Source organism: Rhinoderma darwinii, chromosome 11, assembly GCF_050947455.1.
Source record: "Rhinoderma darwinii isolate aRhiDar2 chromosome 11, aRhiDar2.hap1, whole genome shotgun sequence".
Lineage (NCBI taxonomy): Eukaryota > Metazoa > Chordata > Amphibia > Anura > Rhinodermatidae > Rhinoderma > Rhinoderma darwinii.
Genome location: NC_134697.1, coordinates 9,255,492 through 9,272,085, shown reverse-complemented (window position 1 = coordinate 9,272,085; position 16,594 = coordinate 9,255,492). Strand labels below are relative to the sequence as shown.

The following is a 16,594-nucleotide window of genomic DNA, read 5'->3' as shown; positions in this document are numbered from 1 at the left end:
GGCACCTCACCTACAGGACCTTGTTCTGGCCGACTTACTGACTTAGGCTGGGTTCACACGAGCACATTACGTCCGTAATAGACGGAACGTATTTCGGCCGCAAGTCCCGGACCGAACACACCGCAGGGAGTCCGGTTCCTAGCATCATAGTTATGTACGACGCTAGGAGTCCCTGCCTCTCCGTGGAACTACTGTCCCGTACTGAAAACATGATTACAGTACAGGACAGTTGTCCCGCAGCGAGGGAGGGACTCCTAGCGTCGTACATCACTAAGATCGATTTTTATTCCTGCCCTTTGTCCTTTTGCAACATTTCAGTCTGACGGCAAACCGCGTGAGATCCTATTACTCTGTCATCCAGGCGATGCGCTTCACCTTTTACCCTCAGGTTTCATGCACACGTTGCGTAATTTGATGAGAAAAATCCGCACCAAAACCGCAGGTATATGCACGTAATTCTGCAGCTAAAACCGCACTTAATGATGGGTCTTTTGATGCGCATTTAGTTGCAGTTTTTACATTTTGATGCAGAAATAGCTGCGTTTTTATTCTGCCTATTTTGGTGCGTTTTTCTTTAAATCTAAGCGGAAACGCAGGATAAATGGACACGCTGCGGATTTTAAAATACGCACCACAGGTCAATATACCTGGAGAAAAAAAACTTCTTGAAATCTCATTTACTTTGCCGGTACTGTATGACGCTGCGGATTTGCGGCATGAAAATATGCGCGTCAATTTTGCGCGTAATACGCAACGTGTGCATTCGGACTCAAGTGCACCTAACATTGATTTACATTTTACTAACCAGTAGCATAAAGGAATTGAATTTCAACACACATACTTGTTAAAATATTTATTGAGTTCTTGTTGTCACCATTAGGTGGCGCTCTGTATATATCTCGCCTTGACCTGGATTGAAGTCCTTGTACAGGACATTTATGTGGTCACCGATGCTCCCTCATCTCTTCCAGGAATAGGGACCTTTGGGAGGGAATAAGTTTAGTACATTATTAAAGTGAATAACTGCCCCCTCCCCCGACATCCTCTCACCTTATACTATGGCTAATAATCGGGGATAATGTGATTGTATCCAGGCGGGAGGTGTATCACATGCAGAAGGAGCTCCTGAAAGAGCGGACACGTTGCAGAGCATTGGAGGAGGAACTAGAGAATCCCATGAACGTCCACAGGTGGAGGAAACTAGAGGTAAAAGTTTTCATTGTGCAATTACTTTGTAGCAAGCAAATCATGGGTATTCACACATGGCGGTACGGCGGCTAAGAAAACGAAACGTGCGCTTTTTGCAAAATCTTGTCACTTCATGACAATGTGTGAGAACATCCTATCCGTCTTCTTTGCCTTCGATACCTGACGTTTCTACTGTCCAAGGGATTCTCCACTCTGGACAATCCCTACTTGTTAGAAAGGTCCCTTGACAATAAGCAGATCGCAAAGTGATCATCTGTAATCTCTGGGGATAACTGGCAGTAAGTGTTTAATTTCCCTGCAGCGCCACCACAGGAGAAATGAAGTATTACACAGTGTCCATTCATATCAATGTGTTGTCTGTGTAATATGGACAGGACGGGTCCTCCAGAGAAAGACGCTCTATGTAACCGCTCTCCACTCTGCCCAAGAGATGAGGGTCCTGAACCGTGGCCCCCCCCATATTAACTCAGAATGACCTAATAGGGTGTACTGTATGACAATGGGTTTTCTAAACTGGACAACCCCTTTTAAGGAACAATTCCAGCGCCCCCTATAGATTGCAGATGCAGCATTGCTTATCTATGATGATGATGATGATTGATTATCACATGATTCATCTTGAAATTTTATGTTCACCTTTTCCCTTTTACTTCTGCAGTCTAATGCGCTGCATTCCTGTTTGGTTAGGGGGTCATATTATTCCTACTGGTTTGTGAATAGAATATCAGAGCTGCAGTAGAGACTGACACTCAGCAGAGTAAAGAAGGTACAGGTGAGAATGTAACTACAGAGCAGTGCAGATTTATATGCCCTTCAGGTTCTGTAGAAAGCTGTGTGATCACTCTAATGGTTACTGAATGGATAACATTACTGGTCACCTGTCTAACAGACTGTCCCCATCCCCGATAAACTAATAAAAAATAAAATAATATGGGGGATATTTTTTAGCCTTTTATTAAGCAGCTTGAGATAGAATAATCTAAAAGAAGATCTTGTTGTATTTTTAAGGAAAGAATAATGCATTTTTCACCATTTGCTCATCACTAATACTTACCTGTTGTGTGTATATATATATATCCCCCTACACAGGCCAGTGACCCCAGCACCTACGAGCTGATCCAGAAGATCCACACCCTGCAGAAACGTCTCATCAGCAAAACCGAGGAGGTTGTAGAGAAGGAGCTGTTACTGCAGGTGAGTGCCGGACTGCGCCGCGCCATTGTCTTCTGTCTGGATTATTAGACGATCATTAGGACTGATCTCATCTTCTGCATGTAGGTATCTCCGCCGTCTCACTGCGATATCCTCACATCTATCCTTTCACTACGCCTCTGCTATATCTGTGCTGTATCACAGCCGTCTGTAGCGGGAGGGGGGTCTCTTCGCCACACAGGGAGCTGTCAAGATAATTGAATAGCTGGAGTCTGTCATCTGAGGGTCTACATGAACTCCTATGTACTAATCATCCTATTGCCAGTCATTGGACCTAATAATGGGAAGGCGAGGGGCTTGATGTGCAGAGAAGGGGTTAAACGTGAACTTCAAGGGTTACATCCAAGGTTTAAGAAAGCGAGAATAGATAAATCTATACTGTGCTAGAGCAGCGTTTCATCTGCTTGTCCGGTAATTGCCGCTCTCACAATTACAGATTCCCTTTGAAGTTCTCAGGTTTTCTCCTGTAGGATGTAATTCCCAGTCTGGCCTTTAGATGGTGCAAGAGTTTAACAGATGAGGCTGAGCCAGTGGAGGCTCCGGAGAGCAGGCAGGTTGGAGACGGGATATCAGAGAACTCCATCAATTCTTATGCAAAATCCTTCAAATCCTGGCACTCCGGCAGACTTCATTGTATTATCTCAGTCAGCGGAGATGTCGGCAAATTGTATTTTCCTTGTTTTTTTTATGTCATTTTTGTTAAATTCACTGTTATATAGTGGAAGGAGCAGCATCTCTAAGTAGCACAGAGCATTTCAGGAGAGGAGTGTGCTGATCCTGTGAGAGGTCATAGACTGAGAGTTATGTAGTGGAAGGAGCAGGGTCCTCGCAGCAGCACAGAGTATTTCAGGAGTAGAATATGCTGATCTTGTGGAAGGTTACAGACAGAGACTTGTAGGGGAAGGAGCAGGTTACCTGAGCAGTACAGAGTATTTCAGGTGAGGAGTGTACTGATCTTGTGAGAGGTCACAGACTTGGAGATACATATGGAAGGAGCAGGTTACCGGAGCAGCACAGAGTGTTTTAGGAGAGGAGTGTACTGATCTTGTGAGAGGTCACAGACTGGGAGATACATAGTGGAAGGAGCAGGTTACCGGAGCAGCACAGAGTGTTTTAGGAGAGGAGTGGGGGCAATGTACTGTCCACCATGTGGTGATGTTAGTGGGGACAGGACTGCAGGTGACGAGAGCAGTGTCATAATGTGAGGAGGGGAATAGGGACAAGTGGGAGGTAAGAGTTACATGGTACAAGGAGCAAGGTCCCCAGCAGCACAATGTATTTCAGGAGAGGTGTGTGCAGGTCTTGTGGGCAGGCAGGGAACTGTCCACTCATGTAATGCCATGTCTAATAATGTGAATGAAGACAAGCAGAGGGATAATAGAGTGTTTATTAGTGGGAGAAGCAGTAACCATCCAGCAGCACAGAGTATTTCAGAAGACAATTGTACTGTTCTGACAGCCGGGTTGTGATAGGAGGAGAGGAATGGACAGACGATATGATATAATATGACATACAGCAATGTATGACAACGCTGAGAAGTGAATATAGTGACTCCGCCGGCCGCACCGTTAATCTGCAGCACGTGGACGATAATCTATAAATCTGAGCTGAGAAAGTGGCACCTCCGGCATTAGGGGCGCGAGACGCCTGTAGACGCTTCACCTGTCCGTGTCCAAGACCCAGATGCGTCATTGTTATTCCTACAATAACACGAAGAGGCCAAACCCCCCAAAAAGAGCGAGAGAGATGGCTGTGATGGACGTCCCACAGCGACCTATCGAGTGGTTATCAGCGGCGGGTGCGCCGTTCCAGCAGACCGGGCACAGACATTTAACTGGGAAATGAGCACAACGGCCGCTCTGAAGAGTTGGCATGGGAGCAATTGCACGTTTTATTCCTTCTGCCGGTTTGTTTGACTGGCGCGGTGGCAGAACGAGGGGCCGCTCTGTAAACAGCGACTATTGTATCTCACTCCGTCTTCCTACTTTAGCGCAGCAAGCTTTGTGTTAAACAACTTGGCACAGGCCGGATGCCCTTTACAAAGAAAGACCTGCCAACTCCCTCTATTCTTCTTTCTCAAGACCAGACTGGATGTGGCAGCGGGCGCTGGTCCCCCGGGGCGCTGGTCCCCCATTCTCCCATATTACCCATTAGTATTAGGACTTTGTCAGGCCGCGCCGTCCTTTGTTTCACGGCAGGATTGTTGGCAGTGTAAAGTGCAGTCTGACTGTAAGTGCCGCGTCTCTGCCAGGCCGTTTCCTTCTGGGCGCTGCTTCTCTCCGCTCTTCACCTCTTTAGCTACGGATTATATATCGTCCTCTCCTGCACAAGCCGATAATCAATGTCTTATTTATATACAGGAAATCTGCAAAGACTTCCTACCGCGGCCCCTCTCCACAGCCTTCACCCCCAGAGGACCCGCCGCTTTTGGGTCTTTAGGACGAAGCATCTTTTTTTTAATTTTTATTGTCGTCACATTCCGGGAGCCGTAACCTTTTTTTTTTTTCCTGTAACTCTACGAGGGTTTAATTTTTTGCGGGACAAGTCCAATGTAAATGTTTAATGCAACTATTTAGAGTTACGTAGAAATTATTGATTATATATTTTATTAGTTTATATTTTTGGGGAAATGGGGGGGAAAAAAGCAACTCCTCCGCTGTGTTTTTGGAAAGGTTTTTTTTACGCCATTCAACATGCGTTGACTATAACCTGTTACCTTTATTCTATGGGTCATTACGATCGCAGCCATACCATATACTGCGTGTGTATTTCTTTGTTGTGCCCTCAGCTGCCATAACAACCATCAGCACCCGCAGTCACGTCACGGGGTGCCATCCTCCCTCTGTTAAACTTTTTAGATGCCACGGTGATCTCTGATCCGGACCATTGCAGCGGGATGTCGGCTCTATAGTACAGCCCGCACCAGTACTGATAGCGCCGGCACTGCTCCTTGGCCCGCGCCATCAACGTGACGTAACCGAACGTCGAGGTGCAGTAGGTTAGTTGTCACTGTGACATACAGTTACGTCATGGGGCGCAAAGGAGTTAAAGAGCGAGCCTGGTGTAAATAAAGCAAAATCATTGTATAGGGAAAAGTTCTGCAACTTTCAATATACTTTGTGTTTCAGTTTCTCACCATTGTCAAGATCTCTGCTTTTGTCAGTGAATGAGGACATCCTTGTTTTCAAGCAGAGGCTAAAAACCTGTACTGCGGTTTTGCTACGATTCTATCCAGTCTAGACAATTCTCTGTGAGATAAACAGCCCGTGGCAAGGAAAGTGCAGACAGGTAAAGAAAACCTCAGTGTGACCATACCCTAAAGGAGCTTTCCACAATATAACAGGATAATGATTAGTGGGGGGTCTGACCTCGGGACCCTACAATTATTAGAAAGAAGGCGTCCTAGACCTTGGTAGAGAGCTGCGGCCCCTTCACCGCAGTAATTGACACCAAGTGCCATTCATTTGCGTGTAGCTGTGGACAAGAGTGGCGCTGTTTCTTTAAAAAAAAAAAAAAAAACATTCTTCAATATGTGTTTACTTTGTTTTATGGCTGTCTGACATGGGCTCCTGATCCACGTCTCTGGTCTTGTCGCCCAAAGTGTTTATTATGTAGAGAGCAGCCGCTCACACAGGGCGGGCCCCTTTAAGTGCCCATCACTAATCTGTCTAACTAGGTATTGTAGGATCAAGACCCACAGAGGGGGCAAAACCAGGGAATCCTACAAACACATCATTAGTTGCATTTTATAGATAATTACACAGAAATTATGTTTTGGAAATATTAATTATAGCCGCTCTACAGATGTGGAAGAGGGGGGTGGGCCATGATAGGGTTCACACCACAAGGGCATTGTGGCCCTCGGCTTGAGTGGGGCCCCCATAGCAGCTGCTGAGGCTTCTTCTATGGTGCATACACCTTTGATGACTAGAACAGTTACAAGTGATTATTGTGCAGCGTAGCCCCCCTGTTGGTGGTAGAAGGAATGAATAATGTAGCATTGCTGTGACTGTGATCTTCGTTGTTCTGTATTTTCCAACTCTCCAGGATGAAGGCGCTTCTCCGGTCATACAGATATTCAGCATTTTAGGTGATTTTGACAGATTACCCTGTGATAGAAATCTGCGGGCGGCCGACACGATTGAGGCGTACCTATAGATTGTGTTCTGAAAGCAAAATGCGTTATTTACAGACACAAAACCGAGCTTGGCCTATAATAAAATATCGTCCCTGCGCCGTTCCTAAAAATGTAAACTAATATCTGTTCCTGGGAAAGTTGGGTGACTTCTCCACCATGATAGCCACCTTGCGGATTGCCGTCCTAGAGGTTACGATTGCCAATCTACCGATCCTGCATTACTTTTCCTGCCTATATAAATAGCCCAGCCGGATTTGCTTTCAGGAACCTTAGAAAGCTGGATGACAACCCCCTATAGGATGTAAGAAAGTAATTAATGAATATATAATGACTCTTTAAAGCTTATCACCACGTGTTTATTAGGGTTCACTAATAAAAGATTGTATTTTTATATATTACAAATGCACGTCTTACCTAAATATACATCTGGACCGATCATAACATGAATATTAGCAGGTGGGCTGTCATGTGGATGTATCTAGTTTAGAGAATGACTATGATAGTAACTTATATATAATTGACACACAGGTGACAGCATGCTGGTAGAGTCTTTGTATACCTATATACGGGTTGGGTGACCGTGTGACCAAAAACAACACTCCATAGTCTCAAAAATGGCTGACTATGTTTGCAACTTCCTGTCCCCGGTTACAGTAGGAAGAGCTGCTCTGGAGCTTAAATTGCTGTGACAGTGGGAAGAGAATGGAAACATTTTTTGGCATACAGAAGTTTTTTTTTTTTAGGGCTTTCATTCACCTAAAGAGTTAAATCCTATGAATAGGCGTTTCTACCAAGAAATCGAGCAATTGCTTTTTTTTTTATTTGCAAGAAGCCGCTGTTTCGGCAGTAATGGAAGCGCTGGCGTGGATTCAGGAATCAGTAGCCGGCAATTCACAGATCAGAACTGTCCATTCCTTTTGTTGCTCGCGAGGAGAACACGGATGCCATTTAATCCCTCTGCTTCTAGTCTTTGTTCTTTACCTTGGCGGAATTGTTCAGAAGAGTCCCACAAATAAATGGTTGGGTCGTGTACAGGAAGTAAAAGGATTAATGTACGATTTTCTTAAGTGTTTTTGTCAGCGATATCTTGTTTAGAAGAGCAGCCGCTTCATAACCGTTTTCCCAGCGTCGGCTCAGATCTCATCGCCCTGAGCTGTAAATGTTAAAAGGTTTTTTTCTTTTGTGCCTGGATAGTAAAAATAAAGTAACAAATTGTAGAATATCCAGAAGAGATTTACTTAAAGGGAAACTCCATCCCAAAATATTGAGCTTCACATAGTTGTAGTTGCTTATTAAAGGGACCTTTTATACTCCCTAACGAGTATTTTTCATGTGACCGATTGGCTAGATTTCACCCAAATATGTTATGGTCTTCAGCATAAAGTCAGCCAGTGACTCCTGTGGAGCTCCTTAATCTATGGAGCATGAAGTAGTCACCCACCAGTCTGCACTGCTCGTAGCACTAACTACAAACCGTTTTCTTCCAGAAAGTGTGCGTAATCTTTCAGGCGACTGCTCACAATAACCTGTCATATGTTTGTACATGACGAATAACACGATTTCAGGCCATTAGATGACTTGTCTTTCATTTTTTTTAGCAGTTTTCCCCTCCGCGTGGTCTCTCTCTAATTCTCAGTTTTCCATGTGCTAGTGGGTGGAGCCTAACTGCTATCATGTCTGCCATACATTGCACACATAGAGAAGAGAATATCCTGCTCCCGTTTCTCGCTGTAGCACACCCCCCAAAAGCAGCATCAGCAGCTTGGAGAACATTATACAGCAGTAATGAGCAGTATATCTGTGAATCCTGCACTGGGGTGAGATATAACACTTACTAGAAGCAGCAGGAGCATGGAGGACATCACACAACAGTACTAAGCAGTGTAGCTGTGAATCTAGCACTGGGCTGAGAAAAAACACATAGAGGCAGCAGCAGTGTGGAGGACGTTGTACAGCGGTAAAGACCAGTGTAGCTGTGAATCCAACACTTGGGTGAGATATAACACTCACTAGAAGCAGCAGTAGCATGGAGGACATCATACAAAAGTACTAAGCAGTGTAGCTGTGAATCTACCTCTGCGGTGAGAAAAAACACTTACATAGAAGCAGCAGCAGCGTAGATGGCATTTTACATCAGTAGAGAGCAATGTAGCTGTGAATCCAACACTTGGGTGAGATATAACCCTTACTAGAAGCAGCAACAGCATGGAGGACATTATACAGCAGTAATGAGTAGAGTAACTGTGAATCCAGCACTAGGATGGGAGATATAACACTCACTAGAAGCTGCAGCAGCAGCTGTGTCTCTCTGCCTCTCTCTCTAACTCTGCTCCTGCTCCCCCTCCCTTCTCCATGGACTTCTACAAGCAACTGTAATCTAATCCTTCAGTGAGCTGATAGTCCATCTTGTTTTGAGCCGGATTTAGCAGTAAATTCAGAGTAAATTAGCAGAGGGAGGAAAGGAGCCTGATAAGTGGAGAAAGAAGCATTTTTTTAAATCTAATAAAATATATTACAAAGTTTATTATATTCGCTTGTACTATTGATGTATGCAAAGTGTGTTGAAAAGTTAATGACCACTGAAGCGCCGTGCTTGTTTTGTTTCTTTTTACTAGGAAAAGAAGGTGCCCAGCATTCGAGGGAGGAATTAAAGGGATATTTTATGGTTTTGTAAATACATCCTTAAAGGGTTTGTCTCCTGAAGACATCCCCTTTACAATAAAAGCCTCATCTCATATACCCTATTATCTATTTGATCCGCAGGAAAAAGAGAAGCTTTACGTGGAGCTAAAACACATCCTGGCGCGGCAGCCGGGACCAGAAGCCGCCGAGCAGCTTCAGATCTATCAACAGACTCTGCGGGAAAAGTCCAAGCAACTCAAAGTGAGAACTAATACCCGCCAGAACTTCCTATTAGTGTCTTCTGGCCTATGGAAGTTCTGGATGATTTCTTCAATATGTCAAATTCCCTACTGGGGCATATTTGAAGGTAATAGAGGTACGGTCTCCCCATCTGGACCCCCTCTATATCCGCTAGAGCAGAGCTTTGCTGCAAAGAGTAAATCGGCATCTCCATTGGAATCATTGATCTTCCAATTGACTTCATTGGAGTATCATCTAAAGCTTCACTCACAAATCAGCGCTGAAATATCCCACGAGTAATAGCCGGACCACCTGAGACCAACTAGTTATTAGGGGGGACCCATCAAAAGAAAAAGGGGTTGCTCAAACTAACAGCCCCTTTAATTCTACTTCATAATAATAATAATTTGTAATTTTGCTAATACTCCCTTTAATGTATCTTGCACTGATCCTAGTATCACATCTTTTACTCCACTCACATCCAGAGCTGCATTCACATTTCTTCTTAAGCACCATTTAATATTGTGTTGATCGATATAGCGCTGTTTAGCGGACGTCCTGCAATATATTGTAGTCCGAAGCAATGCACACTGGAATTTTTTTTCATTCTTTAAAAGGTTGAAGGGAGTGAGGTGAGGTCATGAAGCATGAATTAGCTCAGTCTACTGTATAAAGCCTGGTGTAAATGCTACAACTCCTACAATTCACAAGGATTCTGAATGCAGCTCTGGATGTGACTGGAGTCTTATTTTATGATTTGGTGATGAGCTGCATTTGGCCCATCTGCCACCTTCCTTAGTTTAACCCTATCTAGATGTGGTGTCTTCTGCGTCTCCCTACAGGCTCTGGCATCAGAACTGAACATGTACGAATCTCAGAGCCAGGAATACAAGTACGAGATTGAGAGACTGGCCAACGAGCTGCAGAACGTCAAGAAAAAATACCTGACTCAAAAACGGAAAGAACAGCAGGCCAGGTATAGTCTACAAATTAACCAGCTGCCTTTAGATCCCTGGGAAATGTAAATATTACTCACTAAATCCCAATCTGTCCATAATATACAGTAAAATTCCCTTAATCCGGCATATATAGGAACCAGAAATTGCCAGATTATCAAATATGCTGGATTATTTAATGGCTATAAAAAAACAAACGGTGATGGGAATACCTCTCTGAAGGGGTGGATTGTCCAGTTTAGAAATCTTATTTCCATACCCCCTGTTAGGGAATTCTGAGATATTGGGGGGGGGGGGGGGTCCTCTGTTCAGGACCCTCATCTTTCGGTCAGAGTGGAGAGCGGTTACATAGATCGTCTCTCTCTCTCTCTCTGGAGGAACTGTCCTGTCCTTTATTCCACACACAACACATTGGTATGACTGAAGACTGTGTAATGCTTCATTTCTCCTGTGGTGGCGCTGCAGGGAAATTGAACACTTACTGCCAGGTCTCCCCACAGATCACAGCTGATCGCTGGGGGTCTCAGCAGGGGGACACTTTGTGATCTGTTTATTGTCAAGGAACCTTCTAACCAGCAGGAATTATCTAAAGCAGAGAACCCCTTTAATCGGGGGGTGTCCTAATTGTTTATGTCACTGGTTCACTCCTAATAAAATGTCAGTCAACAGAGATCAGGTGCTGCCTGGTCAGGAAGAAGTTACACGAATGTGCTGCCGGTACATACGTTTCCAATACTCAAGGGTCCATTACCTCACCACTCGGCAGCGGCGCCGGACACAATTTAGCATTTGGTTGTTGTTCTTCTATTTTTATTTTTTATTTTTATTTTTTATATATATATTTACGTTTTTTTATTTATTTCTAAAGTCCACGATTTTTTAGTCTGAATAGAACGGAGCAGCCGGAAAGTGCCGACATCTCGGCACAATACGAGGTTCTCTGTTTCTTCCTGAAAGAGAACATCACTCAGAAGCATTAGTGCTGTTCCTGCACAAAGACGGCAGATGTTGCTGGACTTCCTGCGAGGTTTTTCTCTTCTCAATACTAATAGCAGATTACTTCTGTTCCTGCTGAGAATAAGTGCAGGAGAAGACGTGTTCACAAAACCGCCTCCAAACTTCTGCAAATTAACCCTGTCATGGACTGCACCATTCAGGCGACCTAAGCCATGTCCCAAAGTCCTAGCGTTCTGGAACCTCTGGGAGACATTGGGACTGTTGTATCATAGACGGGACATTAACCGTATATAAAAACGCAGGCACGATGACGGGAGATGTTATCATCAATGGACATACAGTGAAGGAAATAAGTATTTGATCCCTTGCTGATTTTGTAAGTTTGCCCACTGTCAAAGTCATGAACAGTCTAGAATTTTTAGGCTAGGTCAATTTTACCAGTGAGAGATAGATTATATAAAAAAAATTACATAGTCAAAATGATATATATTTATTTGCATTGTGCACAGAGAAATAAGTATTTGATCCCTTTGGCAAACAAGACTTAATACTTGGTGGCAAAACCCTTGTTGGCAAGCACAGCAGTCAGACATTTTTTGTAGTTGATGATGAGGTTTGCACACATGTTAGATGGAATTTTGGCCCACTCCTCTTTGCAGATCATCTGTAAATCATTAAGATTTCGAGGCTGTCGCTTGGCAACTCGGATCTTCAGCTCCCTCCATAAGTTTTCGATGGGATTAAGGTCTGGAGACTGGCTAGGCCACTCCATGACCTTAATGTGCTTCTTTTTGAGCCACTCCATTGTTGCCTTGGCTGTATGTTTCGGGTCATTGTCGTGCTGGAAGACCCAGCCACGAGCCATTTTTAATGTCCTGGTGGAGGGAAGGAGGTTGTCACTCAGGATTTGACGGTACATGGCTCCATCCATTCTCCCATTGATGCGGTGAAGTAGTCCTGTGCCCTTAGCAGAGAAACACCCCCAAAACACAATGTTTCCACCTCCATGCTTGACAGTGGGGACGGTGTTCTTTGGGTCATAGGCAGCATTTCTCTTCCTCCAAACACGGCGAGTTGAGTTAATGCCAAAGAGCTCAATTTTAGTCTCATCTGACCACAGCACCTTCTCCCAATCACTCTCAGAATCATCCAGATGTACATTTGCAAACTTCAGACGGGCCTGTACATGTGCCTTCTTGAGCAGGGGGACCTTGCGGGCACTGCAGGATTTTAATCCATTACGGCGTAATGTGTTACCAATGGTTTTCTTGGTGACTGTGGTCCCAGCTGCCTTGAGATCATTAACAAGTTCCCCCGTGTAGTTTTCGGCTGAGCTCTCACCTTCCTCAGGATCAAGGATACCCCACGAGGTGAGATTTTGCATGTGGACAGGAGTCTTTTATACAGGTGACCATGTAAGAGCTGTCTATAATGCAGGCACCAAGTTGATTTGGAGCGTGTAACTGGTCTGGAGGAGGCTGAACTCTTAATGGTTGGTAGGGGATCAAATACTTATTTCTCTGTGCACAATGCAAATAAATATATATCATTTTGACAATGTGATTTTCTTTTTTTTTTTTTTATATAATCTATCTCTCACTGGTAAAATTAACCTAGCCTAAAAATTCTAGACTGTTCATGTCTTTGACAGTGGGCAAACTTACAAAATCAGCAAGGGATCAAATACTTATTTCCTTCACTGTAGTTCTGCACTACAATGTCAAGGAACTGTCTTGTTCTATACATGTTGGGTAGAGTAGTAGAGGGTATTCCAAAAAGTTAGACTGGGCTCAAACCATAAAATCTCATCGGCAGAAGACATCGTAGGATCTGGAGAACAGAGGAGACTGTCCTAGGCCCAAGAGAGGGATTTGAGGAATAGTTCTTAAAGGCTATGTAAACCTTTGAATGGCATTATTATTATTATTATTTTTTTTTTTTTTGTTTTATGTTTTTGTTGTTAATACAAAGGTCAGTCAGTGTGATTGGTGCAACTTTATAAATAGTTTTTATTACAAATTATTTTTACTTTTTGAGATACAGCTGCATAGCATTCTCTGTACAGAGCAGCTGTATCATTTGCTAAATCCTGCTCCCTTCAGGTCCGCGGGAGTGACGGGATCAGTGACAGCGGCTCCTGCGTGTCTCTGACAGTTCATAACTTAGATGTGATGGATAACAGAGGGTCCTGCATGTCTCTGACACAGAGGATCGAGCTGACACCGAACCGTCAGATCCGTGGGACTGGCGGATTCAGGTCATAGCTAAAGACACAGCTGCTCTGTATACAGGATCCAAAGCAGCTGTATCTCAAAAAGTAAAAATTATTTTTAATAAAAACGAATTATAAAGTTTCACAATCACACTGATACACATTTATAAAAAAAATAAAAAAACTTTCAAAGGTTTACATCGCTTTTAAAGGATAGTGCAAAAAAGGGTAACACTTAAAACATAGTTATTTATTACATTGGAACAAAGCATCCAATAGGTTAAAATCCAATGTGAACAAGACCGCTCCCCGCTTAAGATCAGTAAAGAAAAGTCTAGCCATCTTAAAGGATATTGTCCCATGAAGGCGTCCCAATTTTAAGAGCACTGCCCCCCCCTCACGTTCTTGTATCTACGTTGCGTGTTACTACCTATATGGGGTGATATGTATACAGGTGCATAGCCTTCTATTAACCAGCAACAACTACAAGCAACTAAGATTTTTAAAGGTTAACTAAACTTTTAAAAAACTTTTGACATGTCCTAGTGATATGTCAGAAGTTTTGATTGGTGAGGGTCCGAGCACCGAGACCTCTACCGATCGCTAAAAAAAAGAGGCAGAAACACTCGGATGAGCGCTGGGCCGCTTTGCTCCTGATTGGCTTTCCTCGGATTGCTGAGCGAGCGGTGTACGGACTCAGAGACTTTTTATTTATCCCGTACAGGAGAAAAGCCGATCAGAAACCTAAGCAGCACAGGGCTCACCTGAGCGCTTCAGCCACTTAGTTTCAGTGATCGGTGGAGGTCTCCGTGTTTGGACCCCTACCAATCAAATCTTCTGACCTATGACGTGTCAAAAGTTTTTTTAAAAGTTTTGTTACCCTTTTAGTATCTACGGGGAGAAACAAAGAAACAATGACCTGTCCTAAAAAAACAACAGAGCATCGGTGACATCAAGTATATTAGGAAAATTCTCCAAATCGTGTCGGCTGCTGGTTCCTTAGAAAACCGTTTGATGGCAGAGACACTTTAAATAAATAAAAAAATAAACTTTAATTGAGAGCGTTTTTGCTGAGCTGCCGCAGTAAAGCATCTGCTTACAAGAAAACGATAGGATTATTAGCAGAGATTAATGAATCCCGGGAAGGCAAATTGTTAATTATGTGATCACAGTCTGGGGTAGCGAGCAAAATGTATTCACAGGAAACACAGATAATGAAGATGCTGGATGGATCCATAAAACAATACAATTCTATGTCAGAGCTCCCCGAAATAATAGTCAAGGACTGTGCTGCCCGTGCAGGGCCGAGGCAAGGGGTTGGCAGGAGAAACCACTGCCCGGGGTCATCTTCATGAGCATCAAACCAATAAATGCCCAGAAATGTGGCACCAAAATACGGAAAACCGGGACTGGACATCAAAGTCTAGGACATCGGAGAATGGGACAATAAATGACAGGACCTCATGGGCTAGGCCACCAAATGTCCAGACCTCAAGGACCAGAGTACCACATTAATTTACACCAGAGGTTGGGAACCAAACAACTGAACAAAGAAGATGAAATGAAGTCCCAGACTCCACACAAAAATGTCCGAACCTAAAGGACCAGTGTACAAAATCTCTGGACACCAGAGGTCGAGGCAATAAAAGAAGTGGAAATAAAGTAATAGGACATTAAAGAATGGGACTCCTAACATCTGGATATAAAGAACTAGGGTCTCTGGACTGCAGATGGACGTAGAGGAGTTCTAAACCACACCAATGGACATCCGAGACTGGAACACAAAATGACTAGTGATGAAGGATAAGGACACAAAACCACTGGACACTCCAGAGAACACAGCACTTTGTTAGGGAGAGGCTGTCATTAGATTCCACCACTGTCCCGGTATGCTATCCCATGAATAAATCTGCCTACTCCCTCCAAAGGCACCAGGTGCAACCTCACAAGCTGTCGCTTCTCCAGTAGCCCAGAGTGATGCTTCACTGCCAAATAACCCCATTTAAAAAACACTATTAGGATATTGGGAACCACCCTGTATTAGCCACAGCAAGCAGTCGAGACTGTGTAATACGTCATCTTCGCCTGCAGGAAGGACAACTAGGGCACGACCCCTTTTATATTGCCTTTTTTTATTTTTTTTAAATGCTCCCACCTCTATGTATTCATACAGTTTATTATGTTGATTTTAATTGGCTTTTGTTACTCTGTGTAGGGAGAAGGAAAGAAGCATGGCGGACATAGAAGCTCCTTTTATGCAGCAGCGATCAGACGCACCCCGCTTTACAGGAGGCGGGTTTCCTCTAAGTCACACCTCAAAAATTACAGCTTAATGAATATTCCGCCTGTCCTTAAATTGTATGTGATGCCTCCTTGTAATAAATGTCAATTTGTTGAGTATTTGCTATTTTGTATCAGGTTATTTAAAGCCACTAGAAATGTTAGTGTTAGTATCTGCACCGGTCACCTGTAAGTGTTATTATTATCTGCTAGATCTGTTCCGGTCACCTGTAAGTGCTATTATTATCTGCCCGGTCACCTGTAAGTGTTATTATTATCTGCTAGTTCTGCCCCAGTCACCTGTAAGTGTTATTATTATCTGCTAGATCTTCTCCGGTCACCTGTAAGTGTTCTTATTATCTGCTAGATTGGCCCAGTCACTTTTGTGGTTAATTGGAATGCTGATTGTGAGCCAGACCTAAGTGCTATTATTATCTGCCCCGGTCACCTGTAATTGTTATTATTATCTGCTAGATCTGCCCCAGTCACCTGTAAGTGTTATTATCTGGTAGATCTGCCCCAGTCACCTGTAAGATCTATTATTATCTGCTAGATCAGCCCTAGTCACCTGTAAGTGCTATTATTATCTGCTAGATTTGCCCTGGTCACCTGTAAGAGCTATTATTATATGCTAGTTCTGCCCCAGTAACCTGTAAGTGTTATTATTATCTGCTAGATCTGCCCGGTCACCTGTAAGTGTTATTATCTGGTAGATCAGCCCCGGTCACCTGTAAGAGCTATTATTATCTGTTAGAACTGCCCTGTCAC

The 16,594-nt window shown here is 43.7% G+C and overlaps 1 protein-coding gene across 4 annotated transcripts in view; it reads left to right on the top strand.

Annotated features, from left to right (window-relative positions):
* The window catches only part of CFAP58 (cilia and flagella associated protein 58), a 75,138-nt gene extending 59,192 nt beyond the window's left edge, over nucleotides 1–15,946 (top strand). For 3 of the 4 annotated variants that reach the window (XM_075842852.1, XM_075842853.1, XM_075842855.1), the window contains 5 exons: nucleotides 1,095–1,206; nucleotides 2,299–2,403; nucleotides 9,323–9,442; nucleotides 10,264–10,397; nucleotides 15,762–15,946. In XM_075842852.1, the coding sequence (XP_075698967.1) occupies nucleotides 1,095–1,206; nucleotides 2,299–2,403; nucleotides 9,323–9,442; nucleotides 10,264–10,397; nucleotides 15,762–15,879 (589 nt within the window). In that variant the 3' untranslated portion in view covers nucleotides 15,880–15,946. Of the gene's footprint in view, nucleotides 1–1,094; nucleotides 1,207–1,867; nucleotides 1,977–2,298; nucleotides 2,404–9,322; nucleotides 9,443–10,263; nucleotides 10,398–15,761 lie in introns of those variants that run through there. The other variant, XM_075842854.1, reaches the window with a different exon arrangement.
* Nucleotides 15,947–16,594: the final 648 nt, after the last annotated feature.